Raw genomic sequence first — 15,156 nt, 5'->3', positions numbered from 1 at the left:
AAAAGGCATCACTAAACATACTTTTTTAAAAAAGTATCTGTTGCACAAGGGAAAAATAATTTGGCTCAGGAGTGTAAGATAGTTTTAAAAGCTCTTCTCAGATAAGCTACATTTTATCTTTTTCAAAATTACACAAGACTATAGCTGTTCTTCTTGTGGTGGCAAAGAAATGAAAATTGAGGGGATGCCCATCAATTAGGGAATGGCTAAACAAGTTGTGCTATATGAATGTAATGGAATATAAGTGTGCTGTAAGAAACTATAAGCAGGCAGGAAATATTTACATGAACTGATGCTGAATGAAATGAATAGAACCAAGAGAACATTCTACACAGTATCAACAACAGAACAGAAATATTTCCCCGTGATGGTTCTCTAAATGTTCCTGTATGAAAGGGTACCCTTGCATCAAAACCTGAAAACTACAATGTCTCCTCAATCAACTCCACTGTAGTTTGAAGCAAACTGGTCTAATCATTTATACCATAAAACAGTAAATGAAAAATGCACATTGCCAGGAATCTAGCAGCTCACTAAATTTGTCCCAATATGCATATCTTGGGCAATGCTTCAGAAAGAGAATGAGTGAGATCTAAAATTGAGATCAGGCTTTACTGAATTTTGGAAAATGTGCAGGGCTTTCAAATTTACCAACATGCCTATTGTTCAAAAGCCTATTTTTTTTCTATTTTGTTTTAATAAGAATGTTGATAACATAATCTTAGAAGAATAAAAGTATAAATAACAAAAAACAAAAGGCAACGGAAAGATTCAGTGGGAGTAATCAAGAGCAGAGCAGTGATGACTTATGTATTAGAAGAAGAGCAAAAGATATCAAGGATATGTACAATCAGAAAAGGCAATGCTGGTCAATCACAGAGCAAGAATGTGTTAATATGAATGTATGGATCACCTGGATTTGATGGAGATGCCTTATTATCCAAAAGTATTTTTTATGAAACCCTGGGTTAATAGAGCAAAATGTCCTCCAGTTGAACTCCAAACTGAACCCAGATAGCTAGCAGATAAAAGTCCCTACCTGATGACTTCTTTCCTCAGAATAGTAAGTCTCTATCTTATGGGGACATCTGGGCATCCTCATCCTTGCCAAACTCCTTTGTGGAATCCTGTAATCTTATCATGGTGCTTCTATATTTCCTCCATACTTGTTGTAACTGAAATGGTTAAAACTGCTTTGCATTACATCCATTCTTGTTATAGTATTTGCTTTGGGGTTGATTTGTATCATGCTAATGAAACTGACAACAACATCCTGTGACCAGGGAACAAAAAAAACCTTATATACCCTCAGAAGGAAGGAATCCCCGAGCCCCTTTTGGAAGGGGTTTCCACATGATCATGTTTCTTTCTTCTTGGGACAAATAAATTGGTACTATGTTTTTCCTGTCTGAATCTGGTTTTTAGACATGTTCTCTGATCTGTTTTTTTGGTAGGAGGACAGGTATGGAAACAAACTGCAGGAGATATTATAAAATTAATTTCTCTGATCTGTTTATTATTTTTTTGTAGGAGACAGGCAAATAAAAACCATATTTAATTATTGATAAGAGAAAACAAAGAAATGAACAATCTTGGTAGTATATTTGATATGTACCTTTTATTTTATGTTTTGTTTTGGTGGGGCAATGAGGGTTAAGTAACTTGCCCAGGGTCACATAGCTAGTAAGTGTCAAGGGTCTGAGGCTAGATTTGAACTCAGGTCCTCTTGAATCCAGTGCCAGTGCTTTATCCACTGCACCACCTAGCTGTCCCCACCTTTTATTTAAAAAAAAAAAAGAGCTAGGACTCTTGCAAAATGTGTCAATGGAGATCTTCTATTAAAGATTTATTGTACAACAAAGGTAGGAGCAAGATGAAAAGGTATTGTCATTTATATTGAAAGGAACACCCACATGAATAAAATCACAAGTCATCCAGAGTATTCAAGTATCATTTGAGTTTCTGGACAATGAACTTATTTTTTAGGGGGAGGGAGAGGAGTTTAGGAATGCAATGTAAGGCTAATTATAATCCATTTTTCTATGCAAAAATGTACAGTATACTTTATTCAAACACCTTTTGATACTACTCCTGTGACATTATAAAAGTTACATTACACAGGTTTCTATGCTGAAAACGGCAAAGACCCCTAAGAAAGTAAGTATACAGAGAAGCAACTCAGACAATACTGAGACATAAGAAGACCAATGAACAAGATGCCAAGAATAATAAAAAATAAGGTCCGCTGTTTAGAAGAGTGAGCATATGAAAGAACTTTCAGTTAACCTATGAAATAGCATATATTGCACTCTATCTGTAACTTTAAGGCTTTACCAAAATGGCTTATGATTCTATGAGTCATTTTTTTTTTTTTGGTGAGGCAATTGTGGTTAAGTAACTTGCCCAGGGTCACACAACTAGTAAGTGTCAAGTGTGGCCAGATTTGAATTCAGGTACTCCTGACTCCAGGGCCAATGCTCTATCCACTGTGCCACCTAGCTACCCCTCTATGAGTCATTATTACTAGAAGATTCTGGAGTTCCTACATAGGCACATGATGAAGGTACCCTTTTCCTTTGAAATAAGTTTAAGAAGAAGCTGAACTTTTCTTTTCTTTCAATGCTATGCATAAATAACCAGGATAAAAGTATAGTATACCTACACTCTTAAGCCATGTGATGTTCAAAATGACAAGACAGCATTTAATTATGACATTATTCTACAAAGTACATCATATCACAATTTAAAATTTCTCAGTCAATACACAGAATCAGTGACAGGATTTGTCACCATTTTTCAATGGTTTAAGAGCTCTGAAGAAATTTAACAGTTCTTATTTCATCCTAAAATAAAATGTATAGGGTGCAGCTAGGTGGCGGAGTGGACAAAGCACCGGCCTTGGATTCAGGATTCCCTGAGTTCAAATCCGGCCTCAGACACTTTACACTTAACTAGCTGTGTGACCCTGGGCAAGTCACTTAACCCTCATTGCCCTGTCAAAACAAAAACAAAAACAAAAACAAAATAAAAAAATTAAAAGATAAAATGTATAGGGGGGCGGCTAGGTGGCGCAGTGGATAAAGCAGCGGCCCTGGATTCAGGAGTACCTGAGTTCAAGTCCGGCCTCAGACACTTGACACTTACTAGCTGTGTGACCCTGGGCAAGTCACTTAACCCCCACTACCTTGCAAAAAAAATAAAAATAAAAAAATTAAATGTATAAAGAAAATTTAAATTATAAGTGAAAAAATTTGTGTTAAAATTAAGTAATCCTTAAAAATTTACTTAAATTCCATGGAGAGTAGTAGTCTTACCCATTTAAATCTGGAGAACTCACCTCAAAACTATAACTTAGACAAAGTTCAAGAGATTGAGAGCACAATTTAAAATTATCTTGAGACAGATAAACCTGAGCCATGAGAAGATGAGCATCTGCATAAGAAGGATTATGCTCTAGGCAATGCTGTAGATTATTATGGGATGCTTCAATATCACCTAATAATGGAAACAAAACATCAAAGTAAGCCATAATTCAAGCAATTAAGCATTTAGGGATATTTCTATAGGAGACAATTACTAGCTCAAACATCTCTTTGGATGACTAGTTTAAAAGAACTACTCACAAAGTATTCACAAAGACATAGGCATAGGTTGGTTAGCTTTACTCGAGAGTTTATGGCTATAAAACTATATCTGTAATTTGTTTTAGTCAAAAGATAAATATAAATATTATAAGCTCCTTTTCAGTTCTGATAAGGAAAAAAGGTTAGAGCTTAGCCTGAAGGTAACAGATTGGCAATAATCCTAGGAGTCAAGGTATACTGAAAAGAATTTTATCTAGCATTGACCCTGATCACAAATAATAACAGTTTATGAAAATGTTTTTGCCTTGCATACCTGTACTTAATGTTCCTTTTGCTGGAAAACATATGAAGGTCATGTGAAAGTTTTTTGTTTTTTGGAAGGAAGAAATGGTACCCATATAATGTGGCTATCTTTAATTAAATGAAATTGATTCCCAGAAAATTTATTAACTGAGGTATCAATACATAGTGGTTAATTAATATTAATTCTTAGAACAAAGAAAAAAATACTAAATAAATTACCTACAATAACATAGTCCTCAGTTTTATCACACAAAAGTAGCTCAATGAAAATAACATCATCCAATAATAACTATACAATTGAGCTGAGTAAGAAATTAGCAAGTGAACCCTAGAAAGGATCTTAGCATCTAGTCTAGGGATTTCAAAATGAATTTTTTAAAGTTTGGTCAAAGGAGTATGTAATTTAATTACCAATCAATGCAAACACAGAAATTTAACCAATATTGAAAAAATTTGCTGAAACTTAAAACTTTCTAATTGCATTGAAAACCACTAACTTATTGAAAACCTCATTTTAACAGAAGAGAAAATGGACACCCAAAGAATTTATGTGACTTGCAGTATAACACAGAGCTAATTAGTAGAGGTAGAGCTGGCACTTGAAATCAGGTATCTTCCTACTCCACATAATAAAAATTATTGGATTAGACGATGAGCTCCTTAAAACTAGTTTCTTCCCTAAGGGCTTTTCAGGGCTAATAATTTTTATTTAGTAGCCAAACCTGCGTGAGCATAAAAAGGCATATTAAATGCTACCTGTGGTCATACTTATAACTACATAGCTTCTGTGATAACTGTGATATCTTCAGAAGGTAAAAAGCTGGTCAAAGAAGGTAACTATTTAATGTGTTCCAAATGTCTAGAAAACAATGCTTGTCACAACTGTCCTGTATTTGATGTACCAATCTAGACTTGATGTTCTTATTCAGTCTCCAGTCTGGTATTATTGTGTTTTTCCAAGAGTCTATTTGATGGTCAATGATGAATTAATTCAATTAACTAATTATATTAATAAAATCTAAGAGAGGAAATACTGTACTACTTTATTTTAATTTGAATCAAATATACATACCTATGTTCTCATGAAGGATAACCATATAATTTGTTAATTTAGTCTATTTAACACTCACTTTGTCAATATTATAATGAACAAAATGTTGTTACTTAAAAGAAGTTTAATTTTAAAGATATACATTACCTGATAAATATTTCACTTTTGCAATTAAGAAAACAGCTTGCAGAAGACCTGGTACAGTTCTTACAATATTCTCCAACACTGAGGCACAATGTCTGAGAAGTGGAGAAGGTGGCTGTCCAGAGCTTGCAGGCTAACAATAAAAACAAATTAACATGATTACCTTTTACCAAAAGAATGCATGAATGCATCTATTCTCGGCCCCCCCCCCCCCGCCCACAAAAAACACACACACATCATTCATTTCATTCTGGTTGGGATTTTTTTCCCCCCGACTGGGGGAGGTGGGGGGGTCCAAACTGTGATTTAATCACTGTAGGGAGACACAGATGGTGAATTCTTTTTTTTTTTTTTTTTTGCAGGACAATGAGGGCCAAGTGACTTGCCCATGGTCACACAGATAGTGTCAGGTGTCTGAAGTGGGATTTGAACTCAGGACCTCCTGAATCCAGGGACGATGCTTTAGCCACTGTGCCACCCAGCTGCTCCAGATGGTGAATTCTAACACAGATCTATGACTTATAAAATCTTAGAGCCTTGCCTGGGATATTGACTGAAAGGTTTAGTGATTTACTTAGGTTCACAAAGCCAATGTGTCAGGTGAGACATATATCCAGGTCATCCTGACTCTGAGGCTGGTCTTCTATACATAATGTAACACTACCTTTCATTTTAATCTAACATTTTCACAAAATATTTTTACAGAGATTCAAAGAATGCTTTTGTTTCAACATTATCATTTATGTGGCTTCCCAATTGCATAAAGATACTATGTGAACCAGGGTTTCCACTTAGTCAACATAATTTCATAAAGCACAGCTTTATGCAAGGAATTTGTTGAATAGCTGGATAAGGATGTCTAGGAAATATGGACAACTAACTTGAATCAAAGCAACCTTAGTCTAATCTCAGAATGTTAGTCTCAACATAGCCTTAGACTAAAAAAATTTTCTCACCCTTAGCTACTTTCCCATGGTATAGTGTTGAAGTTGGAGCTGGAAAACATGGAACTGAATCCATCCTCAACCAATTACCAGTGATCACTGGCAAATGGCTTACCTCTCATTGTCTCTGCTTCCTCATCAGTAAAGGGGTATAATAATTCTCGCACTACCTACTTCATAGGGTTGCTGTGAGAAAAGTACTTTGCAATGTTGAAGAGCTTAAAATAAGAATTCTTGTTAACCAACACAACTATTCCTTGGAGATACTGTGAAGCTTTTATTCTTTATCGAGAATGGAAGGATAGAATACATCATACATGTTAAAAGTCTATTATAGGGGGCAGCTGGGTGGCACAGTGGATAGAGCACCGGCCCTGGAGTCAGGAGTACCTGAGTTCAAATCCAGTCTCAGACACTTAACACGTACTAGCTGTGTGATGCTGGGCAAGTCACTTAACCCCAATTGCCTCACTAAAAAACAAAACAAAACAAAAAGTCCATTATATCTGAAATGAGATTTACTTTCCATCATAGAGTTGTTTTTCTTTTTGTATGGCCATCTAATACTTTGAAATGAATTATATCTTGAATAAGATGTCCAGTACACATCTTAAATTCAATATGAACAAAACAGAACCTATTATTTTCCTCCTTATAGCTTCTCCACCTCCTACCTTCCCTATTACTGTAGAGGTCAAGCCCACGCTCAGAGTTCTTCAGGCTCCCAACCTAGGAATCATCCTGGACTCCTTACTACCTCTCACCTCCCCCCATTTCCCATGTCTAAGCTATTGCCATGACCTGTTGACTTGACCTCTGAAACATCTTTCTTATATGTCCCCCTTTCTCCTCTGATACCGTCCCTATTCTAATGCAGGCCCTCATTACCTCACACCTGGATTTACTGCAAAAGTGCTGGTGAGGCTTCCTGCCTCAAGTTGCTTCCCACTCCATTCAGCCCCAATAAGCAATAAGCAGGTCCAATAAGGTATTCCACCTCCTCAGTAAACTCCAGTGGCTTCCTATTGCCACCAAGGACATGTACTAAATGCTCTGTTTCACATCATGGTCCTTTATAACCTGGCCCCCTCCTACCTGTCCAGTCTTTTTAACTTTACTTCTCAGCACACATTCTTCGATCCAATGACACTGACTGCTCCGCGAACAAGATACTTCATTTTAGCACTGGGCATTCTCTCTGGTTGTCCCCCATGCCTAGAATGCTCTCCCTCTTCTGCTCCAACTACTGAGCTCTTAAGTAAAATCCTACTTTTAATAGGAAGCCCTCCCTAACCCCTCTTAATTATAGTGCCTTCCTTCTGTTAATTATTTCCTACTTATCCTGTATATAGCTTGATTTCTACATATTTATTTGCAATTTGTCTGCTTCATTAGATTGTAAACTCTCTGAGAGCAAGGACTATCTTGCCTCTTTTTGTATCCCCAGCACTTAAGCACTGTAGCTAGCAAATATTGGCATTAATGATTGATCAACAGTAATATATACTATACATAAGATTCCATTTAAACTAAATCTGTATTTAACATAGAATTCTAAAAGTCTTAGTACTATTTAAGCTTTAACAATAATAAGCTTAGTAATAGCTTAATAATAATAAGTTATTAAAGCTTAAACTGCAACTAGTACTTTTAAGACATGTAAAGTCTAGTCAAAATACAAAAAGTATACCATTTAATAAGAATCCTGTATCAATAAAGTAATCCACAAATTAAATCTTTAACTGAAAATTTCAGTGAGAGAGAACTCACTTGTCTTCCAAGGAAGTCCATTCCACTCTTGGATAACCTCTCATTTTTAGCAAGTTTTGTGTGTGTTTTGTATGTGCTAATGTACTTTTGTATGGTGTCTTCCCCTGATAAAATTTATGCAACTTGAGGGCAAGGACTATCTTTTTTTTTTTTTTACTTGTTTTTATATACCTAATGCTTAGCACAGTGACTTCCACATAACTGCTAAATAAATGCTTGTTGCCTTGACTTGCTTAAATGGAACTCAGGCATTACTCACTCCCTGATGCCTAAAAGTAAGTGGAGGGAAGAAATACAACCAGTTGGAGCTCAAGCTGAGAGTATTTGAAAAGACACACCCTCAAACCCTCAGGGTACCTACTCTTAAACTCAGAGTAAGTAAAATATCCTGCCTGGCTCTGGGATAGTGAGCTGAGTATACTAACTAGATTACATATTGGGCATTTTAGAAATATTTTAAAGTATATATTAAATTCAATCCTTAAATACAGTGTGTTGTGCTAGATACAGAAGACAAAGGTTAAAAAAAGTCCTTGCTCTTTAAAGGGCTTAAAATATAAGACAAATAGTTATTAGAAATAATTTCAGTATACAATGGACATTCTGTTTATATATGGTCTATAAATATGAAGTCTGAAGACCCAATGTTGCTCCTGTCTCATTCTGTACATCCCTAAAACTACTGATTTTGGAACACTGTTAAGGCCCTTCTAAATTCTTTGCTCCTGGGGTTACCACCACCACTATAAAGCAGACTTCCCATTAACTGCTGAGACTATAGAGAGATTTTCCCAATAACCTGAGTGGAATGCACTCGCTACTCAGTGCTATATGTCTTACATTACTACTGATACTAGGGTCGGTTTTATTATGAATGACATAGATTTAGGGAGGCCAGATACTCTTTATGGCATTTCAGTTAACTGAGTCATTCAAAAAAAGAACCAATATTACTTACCTGAGTTGGACAGAAATTCAGATACTCTGTAATAATTTCTAATAAGAAGTCGGGATTTAGCTTTTCAAAGTATTGTACACCAAGGGGTAAGGCTTGCAAGTTTGAGAAATGTGTATCCAGGACATCGTTTAACAAATTAATAACCTCTTCTTGTTGTTTATGTTTCTTCATGGCTAGGATGGCATGCAAATAGATCAGTTCCTAAAAGAATAAGTAGTCTTGTTTAGAAATATTGTACCTGATTAAGATTTGAAGTTAACATATAAATGTCTTTAATGGGTAATTTTATGCTCCAATGTAATCATTAGGTTCCATATCTGAACTTAAAAATCTTTCAGTCATATCTAATTTTGCACATAGGTAAATAAAGAACTTGCTTGACATTTTAAAAAAACTATCATACATTGATAAAATGCTGTCTTTATTAGGTTGTTCGATTTTGTTTTGTGTTTTTAAACTGGCATTTGTTTTGCATTATCAGTTACAAGTACCTAGCTGAAATAAAATATCTTACTGCAGATTTCCCAATGGACTGCTGAATTTCACTAAGGAATTCAAGTTGATGATCTGCATCCTCTAATTGCCCTTCTATTAGCTGACATCGAATAATTCCTATAAAAGGGAAAAATTATTCAAACTTAATATTTTAGTAATAGCTCCAAAATAAAATTAACCCAATCAACATTACTTTAAAATGGTCTTTGCTGTTTAATTATAAGGAATGAAAGAATTAGATGAAAAACATAAAAAAAAGTACTACCAACTACTTTCCTCCCCAATTTATATACAATTTAAATTTTATAAAACAGAATTTAGAACTTACAGAATTGATAAAATAGGGAAGAAGCTCTGGCTATACTTAGTTTCTTGAAGTAGTTTGAATGGAAAGCCACAGATAGGGACCACTGCCACATGTTATGCATCCCTATAATTCTATTTTCCCATCAACTGTCATATGAAAATGGAAAGTTTCTTTCAACCAAAATGACTTGGATGTAGCAGAGTACATGTAAGCGAACTTGCATATGCATGTCCACACACATAACTTTGACTCCATATAAGTGCTTCCCCAAATTATCTCCTTCTGTTGGTTAGGTAGAATAGAAAAAAAGAGTGAAGAAATATTTTTTAAAAATTAAAACAGAAAGCTATTCAAAACTATTACATTTTTCTAATAGCTCAATAGTGCTACTTTGGTCTGGATTTGTGATTTCATCAGTGTGGGTGAACTTCTGATAAGGAAAACTCCCTCTGTCAATACAAATTAGCAGCTTGTCTATGATCAGGGGTGTACTATAAAGTCTGTTCTTATTGTCTCTAACTTGTTTAGTTTTCAGTGTGAGAATTTATATTTCATAAATCATCAAATGTTACAAATGAGGGCTTGATTTATTGTTTTGTTGATTGTATAGACTTAAGAAAGTGATAGGGAAAACATTAATAACGCAGATTAAATTTAAAAGCATGGCAGGGGTACATCACCCCACCTCCCCAAGCTGGTTGTTAAACATTTATAAGCATGTTGCTGGTTAGTCTTAAAAGTTCTGCCAGAGGCATTGAAAGGGGTTGTGATTTACTGATGGTCACACAGCTATCATATATCAGAATGAGCACTTGAATAAAGATCTTCCAGATTCCAAGGCTATTCTGTCTCTCTTTTAAAAATAACCTAATTAGAACCACAGATTCTGTGGTTTCCTTGATGTAGCTATTTCTTCCAATGATAGAGCTTACAATTTAACCTATTTTGCTAATGCTAGTCCTTTTCTTGTCTGAAGTTTGTGACAGGGGTTCCCCTCAACATGTTAGGGGTCCTCCTCACTTTCTTTTGATGCTTCAAGGTTCTAATGGAAAAGTTTTGCTCTCCTCATGCAATCAGTCCATTTTTAGCTCATACATTTATCTGATAACAATCTTTACAATGCTTCATCTCTGTCATTCTTTTGTCATATATTACATCTTCGTTAAATACACATTAAGCTAATGTGTTTTAAAAAGATGACCCATTATTTCAGGGAGAAGATATGGATCATTGAAAAAATGGTTCAATTTCTCAAAGGTGATTGAGTTGTTTCTCATTCTCATATTCAATTCTGGGATTCACTCTGTCCATTTTTAATGTCTATCCAAGATTCTAATACAAACTATAGACATTATATATATATATATATTAAATTGACTACCATAGTTGGGACAAAAGGAATCCTCAAACCACTTTGAAAAAATTCTCTATGTGTGCATATATATGCATCTCTGTGTGTGTATGTGTGGGGCATAAACAAATAAAAATGTGTATATTTATATTTTTAGAGCAAACTTGAATGATTTTCAACTTCAATTAGGAAATGTACTGTTGTGGTGCTTGATGTCATTTGCAAACAGGAGCATCTGGAGGACCTCCCTCTTTGAATAAGACTGTTATAGATATGCTTTGATAAGCATATATAAACATATACCTTTGTTCTGTGTATCACTTAATATTAAAGCTCCAAGGATTAAACAAGGTTATTTCTGTTGTATCATTCAATGAATTGCATATGATTCTGATAGATTCATGAGAGATGTATTGCTGGAAGAAACTCTTTAAGGCAGTATTTTACTCTACAGAATCAAATGCTTTTTATACTCAAGTAATAATAAACAATTTTTTACTCAAGTAACAATAAGCACTGTGGAAGACTGTAATTTCTCTATCTTTCAGTCAACTGCATGATAATAAAGATGTAACCTACTAGATAATCAAGTATGTCTTCAAAACATATATAGATTATCCTGACAAAAATGTATTTAAATAGGGAAATAGGAATATAGGCAGGTAGCTGCTCCTTTGGACACCATTTTATAAGATTTCTTTTCTCAGACCTTTGATATCTTCCTCTTCTTCAGGCAACTTGTGAATCAATTTACTGACTCTATCTGTATAAACTTTATCTAGTCCAGTTACTTTTTTTATAAGCACAATCAGGACTGTATTTCAAAGGTTTTATCTTCAATGATTTCATCAGTTTGACAATTTTCCAGTTTCATTCTTAAATGTTCTCAGGAAAACTTTTTTGTAAATGGGGTTTTTTTTCCCTACTATGAGTGAGATTTTCCCCAAACCTTAAAGATAATTGATTTAACTACGGTAATAATCAGTATTTAGTCTACAAATTGTAATTTAATATGTTTAGGTATTCTTTAGTAGTTTAAGAAAATGATAATGGAGTAGGACAGATACTAATAGAGCAAATTCCAATGCTATATGACCATCAAGTCTAGAAACCATCTCACTGACATTCATCTATTCCTCTAGCAAACATCTGGTTCTACCTCAGTGCAACTAGCAAACATCTGGTTCTACCTCAGTAGTCAGCTACTAAGTGGCCAGCGACCCAAGTTGGCCGATTTTGGCAACTAAGGAAGCATTTGTTTAAGTGGAAAAGGGGAAATCCAAGTGGCTAGCAAGTCTTGATAGTAAACTTATGCATATGTACCACCTGGGGTGTAATCCATTGTGGGAGGGGTATAAAAGCAGCTGAGTGACACTACTCGGGGGTCTTTCAGGGTCCTATCCCTGACTGACTGACTTTATTGTGAGACAGGATTCTTCTCTCAATAAACCTATTTTCTATGGCTTGGAGACTTCACTGTTTCTTTTCCTTCATTGGACTTAGAAATTTTTGCTACACTACACTGTTTCTTACTCTTTTATAAGACAACAGTACTTAAAGTCTTTGACTATCCTTCTTAATGAGATTTTAAAAATAAGTTTATATTCTAAATCACTTTTATCCTTAGCTGTCAAATCTCTTTCTCTGACAAGTAAGTTAAGTGTTTGCTCACTAACATGTATTTTAGGCTCTTTTCATTTCCAGTCACTTGAACAGGAAAGAAAGCTTAATAGCTCACATTTCTATTTTCCAAGACTATACAATTTGTGACATTATGTTAAAGATGGAAGGAATTTTGCCAATCACTTAGTTTAAACACTCTTATTGTGCAGATGGGGAAACTGAAGGCTAAACGTGGGGAAAGAAATGCTTTGTTCAATGTCATCCCTGTCATTGGTAGCAGAAATGGAATTTGATGCCTGGTTTAATCAAGTTCAAGACCAGTGCTCTTTCTCTTTGATCCTTTCTTTATTGAAATTGCCTCCTGATTAGTTTCTTTGTATGAAATCCCCTCTCCAATCCATCTTCCACAAATGTGTGAAACTGGTATTCCTAAATCATAGGTCTGACCATATTACTCCTTTGCTCAAGAAGGGCAAGTGGCTCCCTTTTGTCTTTAGGATACAATACAACTACCTATGCTTAGATTGGAAAGCCCTTCACAGTCTTGCTCCAACCTACCTTTCCAGGCTTAATGCACTTTATTCTCCTTCCTTCACTCTATGTTCCACTCAGACTAGTCTACTTGCTGTTCTCCATACAGTATATTCCATGTCTCACCTTGGTGCTTCTTTTTTTTTTTTTAAGTGAGGCAACTGGGGTTAAGTGACTTGCCCAGGGTCACACAGCTAGTAAGTGTTAAGTGTCTGAGGCCGGATTTGAACTCAGGTACTCCTGACTCCAGGGCCGGTGCTCTATCCACTGCACCACCTAGCTGCCCCTCACCTTGGTGCTTCTGCACAGCTCATTCACTATTTCCAGAATGCATGTTCTCCTCACCTCTGTCTCAAGGAATCTCTGACTTCTTTTAAGACAGATCACCTTTAAGAAGCCAAACTTGTTTTCTCCCAACTGCCTCAAGCAATTATTTTATATTTACTTTGTATAAATTTCACATTTAATTTTCTAAGTATATGCTTTTGTTCCCAATGGAATGTAAATACCTTGAAAGCAGAGATGGGTTCATTTTTTTTTCTCTTTTATCCACAGTGCCTAGCACAATGCCTGGTATACAAGAGGAACTTAATAAATGCTTACTGAATGAATATCAGTTAAACAACTGTATGAAATTATTCTGATTGGTATCAATATATTTTCTTCCATCCATTCCTCACTTTCCAGTGTAAATAATTTGTTGAAATATATCAGGTAGGAATTATTTTAATTACACAACATTTTTTTCTCACATTTATTACTCAAGTTTTGTATTAATTTTGATCTTTGCTCAAACAAGTAAGTGGTCTGACTATAATAGTCAGATAGATGATTTAGAAATAATGCCCTATTGCATATCTCCTTATATGTGTACATGGTACTTCTCCATGATAAACTCCTTGAAAGCAAAAGCAAAAGCTTTGCAGTTATATTACCAATGCTTAGCATAAATCTGACACACAGTATCACTTAAATTATTGTTGAATGAATGACTCCCACATTAATAAGGGGTCATTTCTTCTCTGAAAAGATATAATCAATGAAAATGACTTTTTAATGATGCTAACTGGTGCTTGATCTGTTCCATGTCTTTAGATTATTTTCTCAAAGAGCTAGCCCATGATATACAGCTGTGAAGCTCATGTGCAATCTACAAAAAGACTTTGGCTTCTCTTATTTCTTATTCCTGAATCAAGTTTTCCAATATATTTTCAGTATTCTAACTATTCCCACTTTGGCATAAAGTATTTGCTGAATCTTATTAGGTTTTCCATTTAATTTTTCTACCCCTTCACCCCATAACAAGATATGTTGATCCACTAAGGTGGAATTATTTTCATGATGATCTTTTTTGCAAATCAAGCACTACAGTAAAAAACTAACAAATGCCCAACAGAATCTTTCTTGTTGCCTTGTGTTTCATGATAAAACCAATTCTGTCAATTTTTTATATGCTTCTTCAAAGAAACTGTGAGCCATCCTTCCACTTAGCTACAGTGTCCTTCTGTCTTTTTGTTTCATTTATAGTGATGATGCCACAATTCAAATGATTAATTTCCCCAAACAATACATGTACACATTGGTTATTGGAAAAGGATCTTAAATTTGTAGTACCAACTGAAAAAATGATCTTTTTAGAATGTTAAAATTTTTTTGCTCTTTTAGCATCCTATCTCCTTTTTCATCACACTATTGTCATCACTGCGGAATATAGGTAGCACAAGACTGAGGTCCATTTTGCATTTTTCTTTGTTTCATGAGTTGTCATGGCCAAAGAATTCATCATCAAATGGACAGCCTAGTAATGATGACCCTCCAAAAACAAACACAACATATTGCTAATAGTATACTTGAATTCTTTCCTGCATGGTGGACCTTTTCAAAATTTACATTTTGCTAGCATAGTCTTTGAGAATTCAGATTACCTCCACACCCTGATAAAGTATTAGGGTAGGACTCTCTGGAGGCACTTAAGGTCTTTTAAAATTATTTAATAATAATTAAATAAGTATCAATATAAGTATTACATTTACTCTTTTTAAAGAATTTTAAAATGATACATTAATCAGTCTGTAATTCCTTGAGAACAACAATC

At 34.9% G+C, this 15,156-nt stretch overlaps 1 protein-coding gene across 2 annotated transcripts in view; it reads right to left on the bottom strand.

Moving 5' to 3' along the window:
• Window positions 1-15,156, bottom strand: part of TTC21B (tetratricopeptide repeat domain 21B) — a 102,785-nt gene that overhangs the window by 61,128 nt on the left and 26,501 nt on the right. For both annotated transcript variants that reach the window (XM_043998361.1, XM_043998362.1), the window contains exons 10-13: window positions 9,269-9,366; window positions 8,755-8,955; window positions 5,086-5,215; window positions 3,338-3,495 (exon numbers count right to left, since the gene is read on the bottom strand). In XM_043998361.1, the coding sequence (XP_043854296.1) occupies window positions 3,338-3,495; window positions 5,086-5,215; window positions 8,755-8,955; window positions 9,269-9,366 (587 nt within the window). The remainder of the gene's footprint in view (window positions 1-3,337; window positions 3,496-5,085; window positions 5,216-8,754; window positions 8,956-9,268; window positions 9,367-15,156) is intronic.

The sequence above is a fragment of the Dromiciops gliroides genome, chromosome 3 (genome assembly GCF_019393635.1).
Source record: "Dromiciops gliroides isolate mDroGli1 chromosome 3, mDroGli1.pri, whole genome shotgun sequence".
NCBI lineage: Eukaryota > Metazoa > Chordata > Mammalia > Microbiotheria > Microbiotheriidae > Dromiciops > Dromiciops gliroides.
Note: the sequence above shows the minus strand (reverse complement) of the source record. Positions and strands in the feature narration are given on the sequence as shown.